Source organism: Quercus robur, chromosome 6, assembly GCF_932294415.1.
Source record: "Quercus robur chromosome 6, dhQueRobu3.1, whole genome shotgun sequence".
NCBI classification, from domain to species: Eukaryota; Viridiplantae; Streptophyta; class Magnoliopsida; order Fagales; family Fagaceae; genus Quercus; species Quercus robur.
The window spans coordinates 3,690,528-3,710,180 of NC_065539.1; the positions used below are offsets into that span (position 1 = coordinate 3,690,528).

Consider the following 19,653-nt stretch of genomic DNA (forward strand, 5'->3'; position numbering starts at 1 on the left):
CTTTCACCGCATGCGTTAATAAATTTTTTTTAAATTTTTTATAAAAAAAAAGAAAAATTGATTAACTTTTTGGCTATTTTTTAATTTCTTATATAAAATTTCATAAGTAATAGGTAAAATAAAAAAAAAATAAAAAAATTGACGTCCTATAGTTGGCCCAAATAAGACCAATAAAAATTTGACAATTAAACAAAATGCCAAAAATTTGTCTTTTTATTTATTTATTTTTTTTTCTGAATAAAATATTTGTAAATTTGTCCATTCCACGAATCCACGTTCCCAACTTGCTATTTAAATCTCGGAGCCTCCACCAAAAGTCAAACTATCACAAACTCCTTCCAAAAATATAGCAAAGCCAGAGGACAGTACTTGCTTTGATCGAACAAGAAGATGAAGTCAGAGACTGTGACATTACTCTTGGTAAATCTAGCGAGCATAATGGAGAGAGCTGATGAGAAGTTGCTGCCTGGGGTGTACAAGGAAGTAGGAGCAGCTCTCCACACTGACCCAACTGGTTTGGGCTCACTCACTTTTTTCCGATCCATAGTGCAGTCTTTGTGTTACCCACTTGCTGCTTACTTAGCTAGCAATCACAACCGTGCCCATGTCATTGCTCTTGGTGCTTTCCTCTGGGCCGCAGCTACTTTCCTTGTTGCCATCTCTTCCACCTTTTTCCAGGTATCTACTACATGTCACAGTTTCCTCTTGCTTGTGTTTATCATTGTAGATTTGATCGCATGGGCAGATTTCTGATTGTTTGTTGATATTTTTAGACTTCTATAGTATATAATATGGTGCATTTTGTGTGTTGTGTGTGTGTGTTTTGGGGGGAGTGTTGATCTATACCTATCTAGCATGTTGAGTTCGATGGTCTTGGAAATTGGCAATATGGGTTCTTGATGTTTAACTTGGTGTTAGTACATATTGTTGCTTATCAACATATAGGCAATTGTGTGTGCTTCAACGTGATAGCATACCGGTATCTTTTGTGGTGTTACGTGTTTGTGTTTTGAATCTCACCTCCGACCTCTCCTACCCCCACTATCTACCTACTTTCCACAAAAAAAGAAAAAAAAAAAAAAGAGAGAAAAGAAAGAAAGAAAGTCGAAGGCAATTGTAAACAACACAAATAACTAGTTAACCAAAAAAAAGAAAGGAATTTGGGCACCAAATAATATTACCATTTTTAAGAAAAAATGAGATTTATGATATTTGAAACCTGATGAGGAAATTGAAAACTATGGCATTTTAACAAAATTTAGTGCATTTGGGTGTATCCAAGTGAAGTTTAATTGAGTTAAGGAAAAACATAAGAAACTTGGAATGTTGAAGTTTTAATGGAGGAGTTGCATGCTTTGATGGTTGAAGCTTCGACAAGTTGAATCTTAAACAACTTAAGATTATGTATGTCGGATAGACTTGTGGGCAAGAATTTTTTTTATGGCATTTATTGCTTTGGTAGGAAAATTAGGCCTTTCTAATTCAGCTGCATAATGTAACATATGGTAGGATTATTTGGCTAATTAGGTTGCAGTCTCAAGAGGTTTAAATGGAATTGGACTTGCCATTGTCATACCTGCCATTCAGTCTCTTGTTGCTGACTCAACTGAAGCTAGCAATCGTGGTTTGGCTTTTGGATTGTTACAACTAACAGGAAACCTTGGCTCCATCTTTGGTGGGTTCTGTTCAGTACTTATAGCCTCAAAATCAGTAATGGGCGTGGCTGGCTGGAGAATTGCTTTCCATATGGTAGCATTTATAAGTGTCATAGTTGGGATATTGGTCCGCCTCTTTGCGAATGATCCACGCTTTTCTAAGAGTGATTGTGGTGCTAGAAATCAAGTTATTCATAAACCTTTTTGGTCAAATGTTAAAGAGCTGATTCAGGAAGCAAAATCGGTAATAAGAATCCCATCTTTCCAGATAATTGTCGCACAAGGTGTCTCTGGTTCAATCCCTGGATCAGCCTTTTCATTTGCCCCTATGTGGTTGGAGCTTATAGGTTTCTCCCATGAAAAAACGGCAGTCCTTTGGACCATACTAATTATTGGTGGTTCATTTGGATGTGTATTTGGTGGATGGATGGGGGATAACCTTGCAAAATGCTTACCCAATTCAGGAAGAATTATTCTGTCACAAATAAGCTCAGCTTCGCTTGTTCCTACAGCTGCATTTTTGCTGCTAGTATTGCCCGATGATCCATCCACTGCATTTATGCATGGACTGGCCTTGTTCATTCTGGGATTTTTTGCATCCTGGGATGCTGCAGCAACTAACAAGTATGTATACTGGATCAAATATATTTTTCTTTCCTAATTTTGAGAACCAAAAACCTTTGTGCTCAATTTTCACAGCATACAAGTGCACATGAGATAGGGATGGGTTATGTTATGCATGATGCATCCACAGTATAGTAACACCACCCTAGGGAATCTTAATCACCTGATACCCGATATTATTGGTGTTAGTGTTTATTAAGATAAATGGCCTCAAACATAACTGTGGACCAAGTTGCTCTGTGTAGGAACTGTTGATGCATTTGGTTGTTGTATGACCAATTAAGTCAGGTTTTCCCTCCATAATTGGACAATACTGAAGCCAGATTTTAGAGCAACAATGTTTTAGTCTTGAAAAACTTTTGAGGAATATAATTTTTGGATAGGTAGTTTGGTTACCCCCCACCTTTTTTGGGGGATCTGATAGTCCCTTGTGTTAAAACCAAATTTGCAAACAATATTTTGGGAGCTTAATTATGCGTCAGCTCTAAGCATATTCTTCACTATCTTCTTTGGCTAGCCAAGTATTTTTGACTAGTTGTGATCAAAATCATCTTGAATTATATTATAACTTCAGAGAAGGCATTTAAAATAGACGTAAATGTTGTATATATAGGTATATACATGGTTAGATTGTAATAAAGATGTTTGAGTTTGGAGAATATTGTTTCATAAAGCTGATAAAGTTTTCATAAAGCTGATAAAGTAAAAAATTCAAGTTCTGGAATTTTCTAAGTGAAAATTTGAAATTCAATATGTTTGATCAGTCGAAGCTTTTGCTAGATTGACCGAAATAATGGGGAAAATGATCCTGGAGCTTCTACCTTACTGGATTGCTATTTGATTCCTATTCGATCGATCAAAAAGGGCGTTCGATCAATTCTCGATTCCTCTCGATCGGTCGAGATTTGTAAAAAATGAATTTTCTGCAGAATTTTTTGGTAACTGTTTTGAACGCTTGAAAAGGTTTCAAGCCTTGTGAACAGTTTTATAAAACGTTTTAACTTTCCATACGTGCCTTTTGATGAAATATTATAACTTCAGAGAAGGCATTTAAAATAGATGTAAATGTTGTATATATAGGTATATACATGGATAGGTTGTAATAATAATGTTTAAGTTTGAAGAATATTGTTTCATAAAGTTGATAAAGTATAAAATTCAAGTTTTGAAAATTTCTAAGTGAAAATTCGAAATTCAGTATGTTTGATTATTCGAAACTTCTGCTAGATCGATCAAAGTAATGGGGAAAATGATCCTGGAGCTTCTACCTTACTCAATCGCTATTCGATTCCTATTCGATTGATCGAAAACAGCCTTCAATCGATTCTTGATTACTCTTGATCGGTCGAGACTCGTAAAAACTGAATTTTCTATAGAATTTTTTGGTAATTGTTTTGAACGTTTGAAAATGTTTCAAGCCTTGTGAACGGTTTTATGAAACGTTTTAACTTTCCATACGTGCCTTTTGATGAAATATAACCTTATGGGTATAAATAGTGGCTTATGTTCACTTGATAACTACTACTTCTTTTCTCTCCCAAAAACTTAGTTTCTAAGAAATACAAGAAATCCTGCAGGTGTTCTCTAGAATTGCTATTTGTAGAACCCAACAACTTGGTTGTATCCTGGGAACAAGTTTGTGATAACCCTATAACAACTCCATTGTAAGGGAAAATATTGTTTAAGGATAACAATTTTGTGCCTCAAAGTTATCTATTTTCTATTCGTCTTTTGTGTTAAAATTTTTCTTCCTTTATTACTTTGTGTAATATTTCCAATAGTAAATCTTATTGGTCTCCAGCATAAATGAGTACTACTTTTATATCTGAAAGCATTTGGTCATATTAAATATGAAGTAATGCAGGCCAAACTCAGGCAAATTTAACTTGAACAAATTGAATTATATCTCATATTCTCTATTTTTCTAGTTTTCTTTGAATGTAAAATGTGCGGACAGTCCAATATTTGCAGAAATAGTCCCTGAGAAGTCCCGTACGAGCATCTATGCTTTGGATCGATCATTTGAGACCATACTATCGTCATTTGCTCCCACTGTAGTTGGGATTTTGGCTCAGAACGTTTATGGTTATAAACCGATTCCGAAAGGGTCATCAACCTCTGCAGAGATTGAAACAGATAGACAGAATGCTGCATCACTTGCCAAGGCACTCTACACAGCAATTGGCATTCCAGCTGCAATTTGTTGCTTCATCTACTCCTTCCTCTACTGCACATACCCAAGAGACCGTGAACATGCAAGAATGTATGCATTAATAGAATCTGAAATGCAAAATATAGAGGCAGATAATTCTCTTTCAGACTAAATCGACATTGATTATGAAGGGTTGGATGATAATAATGTGAAGTCATCTCTTCTTTAACATTAGCCAGTGTTCTCCAATCTATGAAAAATGAACTTACACAATGAAAAAGCTTCATAGGCACACTTTATCCACAATTGTCAAATGCTTTTTATGTTCCTTTTAAGTTCATATCCAAAACAATGTTTATTCATAATATCTTTTGGTTAATAACTTGTAATATGGTTTTGGACACGAGTAGGTTATAAATTACTTTGGTGCACTTGTTAACTCTTCTTATAGCCTTGTTGTAAAATTAATGTTGTTCATCTTATTGAAATCTAGATGCACTTGAGATACTTGTGCACATGCTGACACACATCTCTAAGTTTTATCTTGTTCTAGCATGTTTTATTGATTATGAAATCAACATAGGAAGATATTAGCAGTTTTCTTTACAATTTTGAAATTTTCATTGTTAGTACACTATTCAGAAACTCACAATAGTTACTGTGTTTCAAAGTCATTAACTCTGAGTTTTTATCAGCAATCTGGATATATTGCAGGATCTTATTCACCATGGAACTTAGTTAACGCCAAAATATTTCGCTGAAAAGTTTTCACCACAGAATAAACTATTTGTAAATTTTTTTCATGATCACTGGCTATTCTGCATGAACTTCAGTGGCAAATCAAGCCATCCTCATCACACTTCTATATTCTTCTTTGCATCTTTAAGTTGTCAATAAGAAGATTTAGAAATCAAATTGCTCTCCTCAGCAAGGAAAGCCTGTTGGTGAGTAACAAGGTTCTTTCACTTCCATTTTCTCCTCTTTTTTTCTTGACTAATCTCTTACCTATGAAGCACTTGGATAATATTTTGACCCAAAATAAGGTCCAGTAGGGATGTTTGACTTTTGATAGAGTCGGCAAGACCATGTTGGAGCAAAACTGCACTGCTACATGTCCAATGTCTACACAAAAACTGAAGCTGCATGTACTAACATAAACAAGCCAGAGTATTCAAGAAACCACAATTGGCAGGGAATTTTTATCAATATGAGTAGCCGCAAGAGTTTTCTTCTTGCCTCAAAATGATCAACCACATTGACATAAATTATAGCTAGAAAAACTAGCCCATGGTTATTACACATGGATCCCTCACACTCAAGCAAGAATGTCATTTCTTTGAAGTAAGCAAAGTGAAAGTATGAAATGTTAAAGAAGGGCACTTCCCTATGAAGTCATCACTTCAACTACCAACTCCAATTTCTTGAAGTATGTCACAGTTTTCTTTTTATATATTTATTTATTATTATTTTTTTGATTCATTGGACTCACTTGCCTAGTGATTTTGTGAAAACAGGTGCAGATAGCTCCACCAAACTTCAGGCAGCTTTCAGATCATTGTCATTTCTTTTTCCACTAAAGAGCTTAGCTAGATTAGGCATTACCTTATTTTTCTTCTATATAGTGAAAGAATTAAGATGTTGTGAGCCTGGTGAGGCAGAATTCTGAAACTTGGCTCGCCTGGATGGAGTAAAATTGCCATTACCTTTCATAGATTTTCTATGTAATTCTAGTTGCAAGTTTTCAGCTTCTGCATTCTTCTTGCGTTTCTGTCTCCAGTTTTGTAATTCTCCCTCAACTGTACACTTTTGCTGAAAGTGATCTCTTTGTTTTGTAGGCCTCACATTCTTCCTCCACCCTTACCTCTCTGATCTCTCTCTGAGCTAATTCTATCTTCATCAATATTTCTTTCTCACTGGCCTTTAGAGCTTCAATCCATACATGTGCAGTAGCAACCTTTTTATCAGCAGTTCCTTCAGCCCGAACTGCATGCCCAGTTAGATACTCATTCAAACTTTGAAATGCTAATCTTGGAACTATGCTGTCATGGTCTTCTCAATAAGAGTTCTCAGATACTAAAGAGCTAAAGCTTCTGATGATTTAATTACCTCAAGTTCTTGCATGGCTGCCTCTAATCTTTCCTCGGTTAATTTTATCTCAAACTCAGTCTTTTCAATGTTTGCCTTAATGGTTGCAGTTTTTGCTGTATTAAGCTCCTTTTTTTTCTTTAGCCACACACACACATGCACGAAAACTACTTTTCTTTCTTTGCAGCGTCTCTTCTGTCTTAAGCTGATCAAGAGTTAGGAATAGATTGACTAAATTGATTTTGCCTTTTCCTTAGCTGCAGATACAGCTTCCAACTTGGACTTGGCTCTGAGCAGCTTTGAATTGTGATTTTGAACGGTTAAATCAGGATTCACTTCTATTTTCTTCAACCAAACTGTCTCTTTTGTGACACGCTTTAGTTTATTTCTTATAATGTCCATAGAGGACAAGAACTGAAAACCTTTTTCTCTGACCAGACAACTCTTTTTTTGCTGCTTCCAGTTCTGCTGTAATTGACTGCAATGAAGGTGAAGTAATGAAGTTCCCAATTCTTTACCTTTTCAAAACTACTACGGCTCAAGCTATCATTTCTTTGAACCTTTGCTTCCATTTCTTTCCCTAAGCTTTAGCTCATTTTGCAAATTGCAACACATGAACATCAGACATAGTGGCAGTCAATTTCGCTTCAAGCTCTTTGATCGGTGAGTCTCTTCAAATATCCTTCATCTTCTGCTTGGTTTTCTCCCTTGAAGCTGAGAATTTAGTGGTTTCCTTCACTCTTTGAGCTTTATCTTTCCAAACTCTTTTGAAGCCTCAATCCGTGCCAACTCAACAAGCACTTCTTCTTCATTGGCACCCTCAATCTATTTTCTAAGGGCTTTAACAGAGTTCAAATAAGACAACATTTTTGAACTTGAGGCTTTAACTTCCTTCTCCATCCTCGATTTCTCTTCCCAAACATAAGCCTTGTGAAGCTTAAGCTTACTCAATTCATGTTTCACAAATTCCAACTCTCTCATGACTTCTTCATACTGATAACTCTCAACATTTTTGCTCTTGAAGATGACTTATTTAAGAATTCAGAAGAAAAAGTTTCATTAGAAAATGCAAATGGATGATATTGTATAGAATTAAATGTAAATGGTATGATGAGGTTTTGACGGTTTTTGAAAAATAACTGAGAAATCCATCCGGGGTTTCTTGAGTGAAGGACTACCTTCAAGAGCCTATCTCCATACAAATATACGGCTGTTTTAAGTGACCAAGTTCTTCTATTATCCAACTTTGCTCTATCCATTTGAGCCTGTTCTAAAACCAAGAAAGTATATATGTACTTGCTTAATCAATAATTCTTTAGCTCAAAACTGAAGCCAATTTTTTAAGAACCAAAATCTGAGTACACTTCTGGCTAAAGAAACTATAGTAAAGATTTATATTTTACAATAAAATGCAAGCAGTTTCATGGTCTTCAAATGATTGAAGAATAGTTATTCAAGAATGCTAAGAGACACAGTAGGAGTCTTGACAACATGTGCACAAATAATTACCTGAGAATGTTTTTGAATATATTGAGGTAGTCTTGTTTGTAAGATGGACGTTGTGTTCTGTTAGAGAGGAAATGTTTTATGTTTCATTAGGCAATCCCAAGAAGGAGCAGAAAGATAAAACAGCAAAAGGGATTGAGTCCTGATGATTGGCTGACATAGCACCGATACCAACTGGAGTTCTTCTAAAGATGCTACAAAAACTCAATAACATTTTACAAAAAGTAAGTGTCAAATCACAGAATAAAATAAAAATAAAAATTAATGTTTATTACCAATGTATCAAAAAACAACTAAGACTGTGCATTGAAATCATAATTTCAAAGTAAAAATGGTGACTCTAACTCACATTTTTCGTCACTTGTAAATGTGTGTAACAGTTTTTATCTAAAAAATAATTATACTAGGACCCACTACAATTCTAAAGACAATGCATGGACATTTTCACAACACTCTTGTTTTGAATTGTGACTCACATAATTTATAGGGCAAAATTAGGGAGGAAATGACTAAATGCACTTTATTTTTAAAGTATATAACAAAACACCCCTCTTTTCAAAGTATTTAGCAAAATGGCCATATTTTGGAATTTGATTTTTATAAAATCGAGTTTTATATATATTTTTAAGAACTTAACATTAATAATACTGAGTTTTACTTAAAATTTTTTTAAAATTTTAGACTCAAAATATAAATAGAACTCGACATTTGTTAAAATTGAGTTTTCAAAAACATGAGCATTTTTCTAGATTCTTTGGAAAAATGGATGTTGTACTCTATACTTTATATTTAGCCATTTTGCCAAAATGTAGACATTAGATGCAAACTGGGAGACCATCAGGGTATCTGGAATGTCCCACTGAAAGTCGACGCCATTCCCAACTCCAGTAGTACTAGTACACACTATATGAAGCAGAGGAAAACAGAGTACAGTGATTGAAACAGTGATATGAAAATGAAATCAGAGGCTTTGACGTTGGTGCTGGTCAATCTGGCTGGCATTATGGAGAGAGCTGATGAGGCGTTGTTGCCAGGCGTGTACAAGGAGGTTGGTGAAGCTCTACACATCGATCCAACTGGGTTGGGCTCACTCACTCTGTTCCGATCCTTAGTGCAGTCTTTATGTTACCCAATAGCTGCATACTTAGCTCTTCGCCACAACCGTGCCCATGTCATTGCTCTTGGCGCTTTTCTCTGGGCTGCTGCCACTTTCTGTGTTGCCATCTCCTCCACCTTCTTTCAGGTACCTCTATTCCTATACAACTTCATTATTCTTTCTTCGGTGCTTATGTTTAAAATTTGTATATATAAATTTTCATTTTTCAATTCTCTTCTTTTATATATTGATCTCATATGTGCAAGTCCAGACCCATTCAGCATGTTAAGTTGGGTTTTGGTTAAATCAGAAAGATGTGAAAATGAGTGGAAATACATGTAGGAAACATTTTGGATCAAACTTTTTTCTTTAGCATTTGTAATGGGACAATAATAAGAACGATACCACCCCCCCTTCTAAACATTCTTTTTTTTGTTAAGAATCCATATAAAAGTTCTTGAGCTAGCCTAGCACCACTTTTATTGTATTTCACTAACTCTCTGGAATCTTACACTCACCTAAAAAATTCATTGTAAGTAAGTCTTTGATGCTTGCTGCCCCCAAATAGCTAGGCAATACTGACAAAGACATAGTTCTTCTAATTAGCATGGTCTCACATTTTGGTATCATTTGATTAATTTAGGTGGCGGTCTCTCGAGGTTTAAATGGAATTGGACTTGCAATAGTTATACCTGCTATTCAATCCCTTGTTGCTGATTCAACTGATGATAGCAACCGTGGTTTGGCTTTTGGATGGCTGCAACTGACAGCAAATCTTGGATCCATAATTGGTGGGCTGTGTGCTGTACTTTTTGCTGCAACTTCTATCATGGGTATACCTGGTTGGAGAATTGCTTTTCATCTGGTCGCAATCATAAGTGTCATAGTTGGTGATGTAGGACACAATTTACTATTTAATTATTGTAATTTATTATTTTTTGGTATTTTTATGTAAAAAAACGTTATTTTAGGTTTAGGTGATTTATTTTCTTGTTTTTAGGTGCATTTAATGTTTTTTTGGTCAAATTTGGTTCCTCTTATGGTTAGGTATCAATTAGGCGTTATTTTAGATTATATTTTCTTGTCTGTCAAGTTTTAAGGAGCCCTTAAATAGGTATCTAAGTCTGTAAACGTTTTTCATGGTTTATTATCAATAAAAATTCAAACTTGTGTCTATTGCGTTCTCTGGTGGATTCCAGACCTATCACCTTGTGGATTCAAGGAACCTCTCGTGGATTCGAGGTTTACTACCCAGGAATTAACAGTTTAGTGTCTGTCCATCAAGAGAGTATCGTGTGTGCTTCTCTTCAGGCTTCCGCGGCATCAGTTGGTATCAGAGCCTTGACTTGCCCTGGTCTAATTGCTAACTGGTGAGACGGTAACCACCCCCACAACAACGATGAATAACTTAGCGAGTATTATGTGACGTACAACAAGCACTCACAAATATCTATGCTAGGATGGCGCCGTTGAAGAATGGAAACAATAGGGATAACTGCAGCGGAGACATAACTCACGGGCAACCTATTGGTAAGCAAATTTCATATAGACCTTATAAGAGAATTGCAAGTTTTAATGGTTATTTTTTAAAAGAAGATTTTCTTGATTGGTTACTTGATCTAGAGGATTTATTTGACTATGAGAATATTTGGTATGAGAGAAAAGTTGGACTTGCTTTGTATAAACTTAGTAAATATGCCTTATGTTGGTGGGAACGAGTACAATCTGATAGAATCCGACAAGGTAAAGACAAAATTTGATCATGGCTAAGGATGAAAAAGATGCTTGCTATCAAATTTTATCCTTTGGATTGTGAAGAAATCTTGTCGTATATAATACAAGATTATTATTGGCCAAGAAGTTCACACTTGAATTATTTTGAAGAGCCAAATATTCCATTGTTAAAGGAAAAATTGCATGTTAAGGAAAATATCGTTCTTGAAGAAAATATAGAGATTTCTGAGGAGATTAATGAAGGCCTTGTTATAGAAGAAGAACCTGAAATCAAGATTGTGGAGGAGATTAATGAGGACCCCATTATAGAGAAAGATCTTGAGGTTGAGATAGTAGAGACTATTAAAGAAGAAATTATAGAGGAAGTTGTCAGCGATCTCGATGAAATCAAGTTAAATGATTGCAACATTCAAACTCCTATTATTTTATTGGAAGACACCGAAACAAAGTTTATTGATTTTATTGGGGTGGAAAGATTTGATTTGATCATTGACTCTTATTTGGTGAATATTGTCAATTACATGGAGATCAAGGGAGAAGAAGTTCAAGTTGCCCGATTAATGACTTTCAAGTTTGGCAAGAAGACAAAGAAAATGAAGTATTCAAAGTATTTGTTCTCTTGGCATGGGAGATTTCAAATTTCAAAGATGAACTCGAGGATGAGTTTGTTTCAAGTGGAGGGGGTCTGATGTAGGACACAATTTACTATTTAATTATTGTAATTTATTATTTTTTGGTATTTTTATGTAAAAAAACGTTATTTTAGGTTTAGGTGATTTATTTCCTTGTTTTAAGGTGCATTTAATGCTTTTTAGGTCAAATTTGATTCCTGTTATGATTAGGTATCAATTAGAAGTTATTTTAGATTATATTTTCTTGTCTGTCAAGTTTTAAGAAGCCCTAAAATAGGCACCTAAGTCTGTAAACGTTTTTCATAGTTTATTATCAATAAAAATTCAGACTTTTGTCTATTGCGTTCTCTGGTGGATTCCAGACCTATCACCTTGTGGATTCAAGGAACCCCTCGTGGATTTGAGGTTTACTACCCAGGAACTAACAGTTTAGTTTCTGTCATCAAGAGAGCATCGTGTGTGCTTCTCTTTAGGCTTCTGCGACATCAGTTGGTATATTAGTCCGCCTTTTTGCAAAAGATCCACGTTTCTATGAGAGCACTAGTATAACTAGAAATCAAATTCAAAAGCCTTTTTGGTCAGATGTGAAGGACCTAATTCATGAAGCAAAGTCAGTTATTAGAATCCCATCTTTCCAGGTAATTGTGGCTCAGGGTGTTTTTGGATCATTCTCTGGGTCAGCTTGGTCGTTTGCTCCTATGTGGTTGGAACTTGTAGGTTTCTCCCACGAAGAAACAGCATTCCTTTGGACTATACTAGTAATTGGTGTTTCACTTGGGGGTCTGTTTGGTGGGTGGATGGGGGATATTGTTGCAAAGCGTTTACCTAATACTGGAAGAATAATCTTGTCACAGATAAGCTCAGGTTCGGCCATTCCTTTAATAGCACTTTTCCTGCTTGTACTGCCTTATGATCCATCTACGGCATTCATGCATGGACTGGTATTGTTCATTATTGGATTTTGTGCATCTTGGGAAGCTCCAGAAACTAACAAGTATGAATTGTTGATTGTGAACTCTGCACATTCTCTCTTACTAGTGTTTTGGAATTGTTAGTGATAGTGTTTATTAGACAAGCCATTGTCCATCTGCACTAGTAAAAGCCCCAGGTTTTAAGTACACAAGTATAAATCCTTAGCTGGGTTACTTTGAGCTAAAATATTGAAGGTTAGGACCATATCTAGGTCCCCACCCCCTGACTATGCTTCAACGCAACCATACTGCACAATGACCTTTTATAGTAAAAATCAGATCTTGCTTAGAGAATCAAGATTAGTACAGATGTAAGTGATGGATGTATAAATAGCTTTAAGAGAGTATCTGGTTCCAATTTTCAACACGATTGTTCTTCTTTACCTTATCTTTCACAATTTTCCTTGACGCATCTTTCTTCATGGGACAGATCACTTGCATAAATAGAAACTATATACGCATGATCTATCACAGCATATTCTTCATTGGACTTGTATTAATAATGAAAATTTATGATCAGAATCATGGTGATTAAATTTAAAAGTTATATTAAAGTTGAAGCAGGTCATATTTTAAAGTGAGGCCTGCCCAACTATGCTATGTTGACTTCAACTAATGAAATTACTATTTATTCTAAAAATATTTTAGAAAATTACTATTAACTTACCTCATTACTATTTCATTAACATGTAAATGGTGCACAGTCCAATCTTTGCAGAAATAGTCCCTGAGAAGTCTCGTACAAGCATCTATGCTTTGGATCGATCTTTTGAGACTATACTAGCATCAGTAGCTCCTGCAATAGTTGGGATTTTGGCTCAGAATGTATATGGTTATAAAGCAAATCGGGAAGGATCTTCTAACTCTTTAGAAATTGATGAAACAAATAGAGAAAATGCTGCATCACTCGCCAAGGCACTCTATGTAGCAATTGGTTTTCCATCGGCAATTAGCTGCTTCATCTACTCATTTCTCTATTTCACATACCCACAAGACCGCGAATGGGCAAGAGTGAATTCATTGATAGTGTCAGAAATGCAACAGCTTGAGGCTAATGATTCTTCTTCAAGTGAAATTGACATTAATGACAAGTCAACTCTGCTTTCCCTATCAGCTAACATTCACAGACATGGAAGGATGATGAACTCAAACAATAAAAAGACTTAATGGGCAATTCATTGTGTGTTTGCTTCTGAAGTTTCTTAAAATAAACATACCGTTAGGTTTTTAGTGTTGTCCAATTCCATGGCATTTGCTTTTAATCCAATTCTAGATTGTTGGTGTAAAATAGCATGATGTGTAAATCTATAAATCTGACTAGAAGAGTCTTGAAATATTGAAATTTATAGCTCGCTTGAACGAGATCAAGACTTGCTCAAGCTAGATGGAAGAGGCGAGCTCAAGCAAGAATTATACCAGCTCAAGCAAATCACTTAAATAGCAAAAGGCTTGTCTAACCTCAAGTGAGGTCGTGAAAAACAAAAACCTTGTTTCCATTTTAACCTCAGTTTCAACTGTCGCCTAAACCCGACATTGAGCATGACTATATAAAGCACCTTATGCACAATTTTCAGTAGATTGAGGGGCTAAGAACTTAGAGCTACGTAGATACTCCATTTTGCACCCTTTGCTTAACCTTACCTCAAGGGCAGCGTCATCATTTCACAACGTAAGGGAAAATTCATAATTTCTAATGTTAGATTGTTTAATACCCATTGAAAATAAATCTAGAAGTTCTAACAATCAAAACAACATGTGGTGTGCATAAATTGAATCACCATATCAAAAGTTATAGTCAAATTAAAATTTCAATATACAATATGCATTCTTGCAATTGAGGTTGGCTCCCCATGATTATGATAAATTAAATAAGATTAGTTTTTAAAGAATCAATTTTAATTAATGATGTGTCATAATTTAATTGGTTCAATTTTAATGCAAGATTGAATATTGATGCACCATTAGGTTATTACTTGTTTTAAATAATTGATTAATTATCTTGAAATTTGAGATAATTAATTAATATTTAAAATTAATAAATGAACCATGATGATTCCTTACTCTAAAATAACTAAAATTAGAGAAAATGTCAAAAACCACAAAAGAAACAAAGAAGAATCGAATTAGGACTTTGGATCTAGATGGGTCTTAAGTCATGTTGTGTCAACTTGTTTAATAAGTAGGTCGTATTAAGATCAAGGAATCCTTACACAATTAAAAAATGTGTCATGTTTGTGTCGATCTATATAGTCGAATACTCATAAATCAACATGAAACGAATTACAGGCTTCTTTTTGCATCTAGGATGAACAAATAGTGTAGCACGGAATTTCAGGCTATTAGATATGGTTTTAACCTAACTTGAGATTGTAGTTACAGAAAATTACTAATAAAAACAGATTCTTGATTAACGGCCCATTTCTTAACAAACTCAAAAGAGAAAACCTACAGTAATGGTAAGTCTTGTTTTATTGCTGGAACGGTGGAACCTATAGGAAAAAAGTGACAAGTAACAATAGAGCATGTCTATCTTGAGGCAAATAGGTGTTCTGATCTTTTAGCAACCATGAGAGCTAACCAACAGAAAATTAAGGGAAGGGCTACCCGTAACATTTGGGACAATACTGGAATATGTATGTTAAAGACTAGTTAATTTAATTTAATTTTGTTTGTAATGTAACTAAACAGTATCTTAGTATACATTCCAATGAGTTCATGTAATAACTCATTGATAATGATATTTTTAATGATCTTCAACATTTGCACTCTTCGATTTAGTTCAAATAAATTTAATAAATTTATTAGTTGTTAATCATAATTACTTAGATGTCAATCCCATTTTGCTTTAATTTTTATTATTGTCGTTGTGTTCTTAATCTTCCCCGTTACTAAAAAAAGGTCATCTGATTAACAAGTTACCAATAGAAAATTAATATTTCTACACACTAGCTAGACAGAACCCCAGCAAGCTGTCTCCTCTCTCTCTCTCTCTTTTATATGAAGCACCTGAGAGAGAAAAAGAAAGCAGTTTGACTAAAAAAGAAGAATGTAAAGGAAAATGAAAGTGAAAGCAGAGACTGTGACATTGGTACTGGTGAATCTGGCTGGTATTATGGAAAGTGCTGATGAGGCTTTGTTGCCAGGCGTGTACAAGGAGGTAGGGGAAGCTCTACACACTGACCCAACTGGGTTGGGCTCACTCACTCTCTTCCGATCGATAGTGCAATCTTCTTTTTACCCACTTGCTGCTTACTTAGCTCTTCGTCACAACCGTGCCCATGTCATTGCTCTCGGCGCTTTCCTCTGGGCCGCCGCCACCTTCTGTGTTGCCATCTCCTCCACCTTCTTCCAGGTATAACACACTTCTTTTCTTGCTTTTGTTTAGATTTGTAACCTTTTCTTTTTGAATTGTATTCTTTGTTATTGCATATTCTTTTAGACGTGCAGATCTATATACCAATCTAGTACATGTTGGTTTTCGTTTTTACTTGCCCACTTCTTTGCCACTTATAGAAGTTTTTTTGTTTGACCAAGGTTTCTTTTTATGGAAAGTACTATGTTTTTCTTAAGTCTTTTTCCTAAAAATAAAAAAAGACACCTGAGATATTGCAATTGATGAAGCATATAATGAAAAGTAGGGAGGATTTTCATTCCTTATGTATTGCAAACTGAGCTGTGGCTTTAGACTTCAGTTTTTTTTTTTTTTTTTTCTAATCATTTTAGACTTCTAGTTAACTCAATTGATAAAGTCCTTTAAGTAAGACATTGCAATCCAATCCTGCAAAAAAAAATTATTGACTTAATAGTAAAAACAATCACTAAAAAAAAAAAAAAGAAAAAAAAGAAGAAGAAGAGAAGAAGCTATAGCATTATCTCCGGTGCAAGAGTCTTTAACATTTAATTTGGATCATTTGGTAAATCAGGTGGCAGTGTCACGAGGTTTAAATGGAATTGGACTTGCCATAGTTATACCTGCTATCCAGTCCCTAGTTGCTGATTCAACTGATGATAGAAACCGTGGTTTGGCTTTTGGATGGTTACAACTAACAGGAAACCTTGGATCCATCATTGGTGGGCTGTGTGCTGTACTTTTTGCCCCAACTTCTATTCTGGGTGTACCTGGTTGGAGAATAGCTTTCCATCTTATTGCAGTCATAAGTGTCATAGTTGGTATATTAGTTGGCCTATTTGCAAATGATCCACATTTTTCTAAGAGCAATAGTACAGCTAGAAATGGAGTTCATAATCAAAAGCCTTTTTGGTCGGATGTGAAGGACCTAATTAAGGAAGCAAAGTCAGTGATTAGAATCCCATCTTTCCAGGTAATTGTGGCTCAGGGTGTTTCTGGATCATTTGCTGGGGCAGCTTGGTCATTTGCTCCTATGTGGTTGGAACTTGTTGGTTTCTCACATGAAAAAACAGCATTCCTTTCTACCATACGAGTGATTGGTGTTTCACTTGGGGGTCTGTTTGGTGGATGGGTGGGGGATATCCTTGCAAAACGTTTGCCCAATACTGGAAGAACAATTATGTCACAGATATGCACGGCTTCAGCCATTCCTTTAACCGGAATTTTGCTGATACTATTGCCTGATGATCCATCTTCAGCATTCATGTATGGATTGGTCTTGTTCATTATTGGATTTTTCACATCCTGGGCAGCTCCAGCAACTAACAAGTACGTATACTTAATCAATTTTGTGCTCTACATATTCTCTGATTCTCCCCTTCTAATTGTTTAGTATTTTGGAATTGATTGTAATTGCGTTGATTACACCGGGGTGATTGTCCATCTATAATAGTAAAATTTTTTTGGTTATGGTGATGCAAAAGTGCACATATTTAGTTCTTGAGCTAGGTTACTTCATGCTAAAATATTTGATGTTATGACCGTATCTAGTATCTAGATCCCCACCTCCTGACTGCTTCAGAAGGACCACGTGTAGATAATGACCTTAGTAATAATAATCAGATCTTGTTGAGGTTTAAGATCAATAGTGTGCAGAAAGTGATTAGGCATATGTTAGTGTACATGGTATTAATGTTAGCCATGGAGATATAAATAGCTTTAAGAGAGCAGCCAAATTCAATTATCAACAATTCAACATGGCTGTTCTGCTTTTTTACCTTTGTTTTCACAATTTCCCTTGACCTGGCGTTCCTCTTCAAGATAAAGATTGCATAAGCAGGAACTATATACACATGATCGGTCCTTTTTTTCCCCCCTGAATACATGATCAGTCAAGTGAAAACATACTCTTCAATGCACTTCTTTCCATGGCTGAGAAAAGTCGATAAGTTATAATCAGAACGTCATATTAAAGTTGCAACTGCTCATGTTTTGAAGCGAGGCATGCTCAACTATGCTATTTCAGCTTTAACTAATGATGTTGCAATTAACATACCTCAACTCTTTCTTTGATATTTAAATGGTGTACAGTCCAATATTTGCAGAGATAGCTCCTGAGAAGTCTCGTACAAGCATCTATGCTTTGGATGAATCATTTGAGTCCATGCTAGCATCATTTTCTCCCGCCGTAGTTGGGATCTTGGCTCAGCAAGTTTATGGTTATAAACCAAATCTGAAAGGATCCTCAAATTCTGTAGGGATTGAAACAGATAGAGAAAATGCTGCATCACTTGCCAAAGCACTCTATGTAGTAATTGGCATTCCTTCCGCAACTTGTTGCTTCATCTACTCATTCCTCTATTGCACATATCCAAGAGACCGTGAACGAGCAAGAATGAATGCACTGATAGAATCAGAACTGCACCGGCTGGATGCTGATAATTCTTCTTCAAGTGAAATTGACATTGATTATGAAGGTGACGAGAGCCTTGGTTTGAATGATACAGATGACAAGTTATCTCTGCTTTCCCATCAGCTAACACCTAACATTCAAACACACTCCACAGAGAAATAATGAACCTGTCAAGTAGAATTTGGAGTACCTAAAACCTCTTACTCTGAACCAACTCAAACGATAGAAAAGATTCATTTACATGCTCAGCCCAAGGTTTATATCTGCTTTTTAAGTGATCACCAAATCGATTTTTGGATATCTTGCCATTTTTAGTTGCGTAAGCTCATAATTTGTTTGGAAGATTTAATGAGTAGGTTTCTACCAACATGATCACTTGTTAAATTGCCTTATTTTTTGGATTCTTTTTGTATACTCAAATCTCATTGTTACGTAGTACCTACTAATTTAATATTTTGTCCTATTTTTTTTTTTACAATAAGTAGGGGATAAGCACCCTACATATTCAAACTTGGACTCTCCTCTAAGACAGTAATTATCTTATGTATTAGATATATGTAGGACTTACACATTGTGAGAAGAATGATACATATATTGAATGTATGAGATACCTTCTCCTTACAAGGGGAGGGTGCTCGGGAGTGATTTAATAATCTACAACTTTATTACAATCTTGATGCAGTTGAAATAAATTGCATGGAAAGTCAATCAGATTTATGAAGATGTTGAACTGTAAATTTGGGGTAAATTTTGGTGTCTAAGATCGTAATGAAAGTTTGAAATTGCTTCAACAAGTAACTCACCAAAGTTTAATGCCAGTTTCCCCACATTAATATAGATTTAAAAAGTAACCGTACCAAAAAATTTATGAACAATAGTTTAGGCTAAAGCTCATTTTATATGCAAACATCATTATGTGATGAAGATGGCAGATTGGGGTATCCATGTAAGTAGGTAAACGCATTAATCTGAGGCATCACCTCTAAAGTCCTCCCAATAGTTATTGGGTGTGCGAGATGGAGGGATTTCGCACATCTAACTTCGACTGTCTACATTCTTGAAAAAAACTTCAACTGATTACTCACTTAAAAGTTAAAATTATCCAATACTATTCTAATATCCTTAAAAAGACTTTTATGAGAAATAAAATTGATTTTCTAAAGACTATGGTTTAGTGAAACTGTCTTAAAGTATAAGGTGAGGGATTATTACAAGTTTGTATTGAAGTGATGCTTAAATTCATCCCCAAAAAAAAAAAAACGATGCTTAAATTTATTTATTTTTAAAAGGCTAGTAACTTATGATTTGAGATTAAACTGTTGTTTTCATTTAAAGATATGAATATCATGAAAAGTAACTACTATGGGTAAGTGGCAGTAACAGTTAAACCCACATCAGAACTGATCCTAGAGCTACACCTTTCATATAGCACCAAG

General features: G+C 35.2%; 3 protein-coding genes and 1 pseudogene across 5 annotated transcripts; 3 read left to right on the forward strand and 1 right to left on the reverse strand.

The window, feature by feature from the left end:
* Positions 1 to 320: 320 nt before the first annotated feature.
* Positions 321 to 7,773, forward strand: LOC126732350 (uncharacterized). Of its 2 annotated transcripts, XM_050435133.1 has the most exons (5): positions 321 to 678; positions 1,528 to 2,279; positions 4,237 to 4,542; positions 5,146 to 5,857; positions 5,946 to 7,773. In XM_050435133.1, exons 1-4 carry the CDS (start codon positions 391 to 393, stop codon positions 5,171 to 5,173), a joined length of 1,374 nt encoding a protein of 457 aa, XP_050291090.1. In that variant the 5' UTR covers positions 321 to 390; the 3' UTR covers positions 5,174 to 5,857; positions 5,946 to 7,773. The 2 variants fall into 2 exon arrangements, with proteins under 2 accessions (XP_050291090.1, XP_050291089.1); XM_050435132.1 differs by lacking the exons at positions 5,146 to 5,857; positions 5,946 to 7,773 and having other exon boundaries at positions 4,237 to 4,737.
* Positions 5,968 to 7,775, reverse strand: LOC126689603 (protein PLASTID MOVEMENT IMPAIRED 2-like; annotated as a pseudogene).
* A 1,014-nt stretch (positions 7,776 to 8,789) lies between these two features.
* LOC126732351 (uncharacterized) lies at positions 8,790 to 13,854 on the forward strand. The gene is made up of 4 exons (XM_050435134.1): positions 8,790 to 9,265; positions 9,762 to 10,008; positions 11,974 to 12,478; positions 13,160 to 13,854. The coding sequence occupies exons 1-4, from the start codon at positions 8,972 to 8,974 to the stop codon at positions 13,620 to 13,622; spliced, it is 1,509 nt and encodes a 502-aa protein (XP_050291091.1). The 5' UTR covers positions 8,790 to 8,971; the 3' UTR covers positions 13,623 to 13,854.
* Positions 13,855 to 15,421: 1,567 nt separating this feature from the next.
* Positions 15,422 to 18,784, forward strand: LOC126732348 (uncharacterized). 2 transcript variants are annotated; one of them, XM_050435127.1, is made up of 3 exons: positions 15,422 to 15,807; positions 16,379 to 17,133; positions 17,896 to 18,784. In XM_050435127.1, exons 1-3 carry the CDS (start codon positions 15,514 to 15,516, stop codon positions 18,377 to 18,379), a joined length of 1,533 nt encoding a protein of 510 aa, XP_050291084.1. In that variant the 5' UTR covers positions 15,422 to 15,513; the 3' UTR covers positions 18,380 to 18,784. The 2 variants fall into 2 exon arrangements, with proteins under 2 accessions (XP_050291084.1, XP_050291085.1); XM_050435128.1 differs by having other exon boundaries at positions 17,910 to 18,052.
* Positions 18,785 to 19,653: the final 869 nt, after the last annotated feature.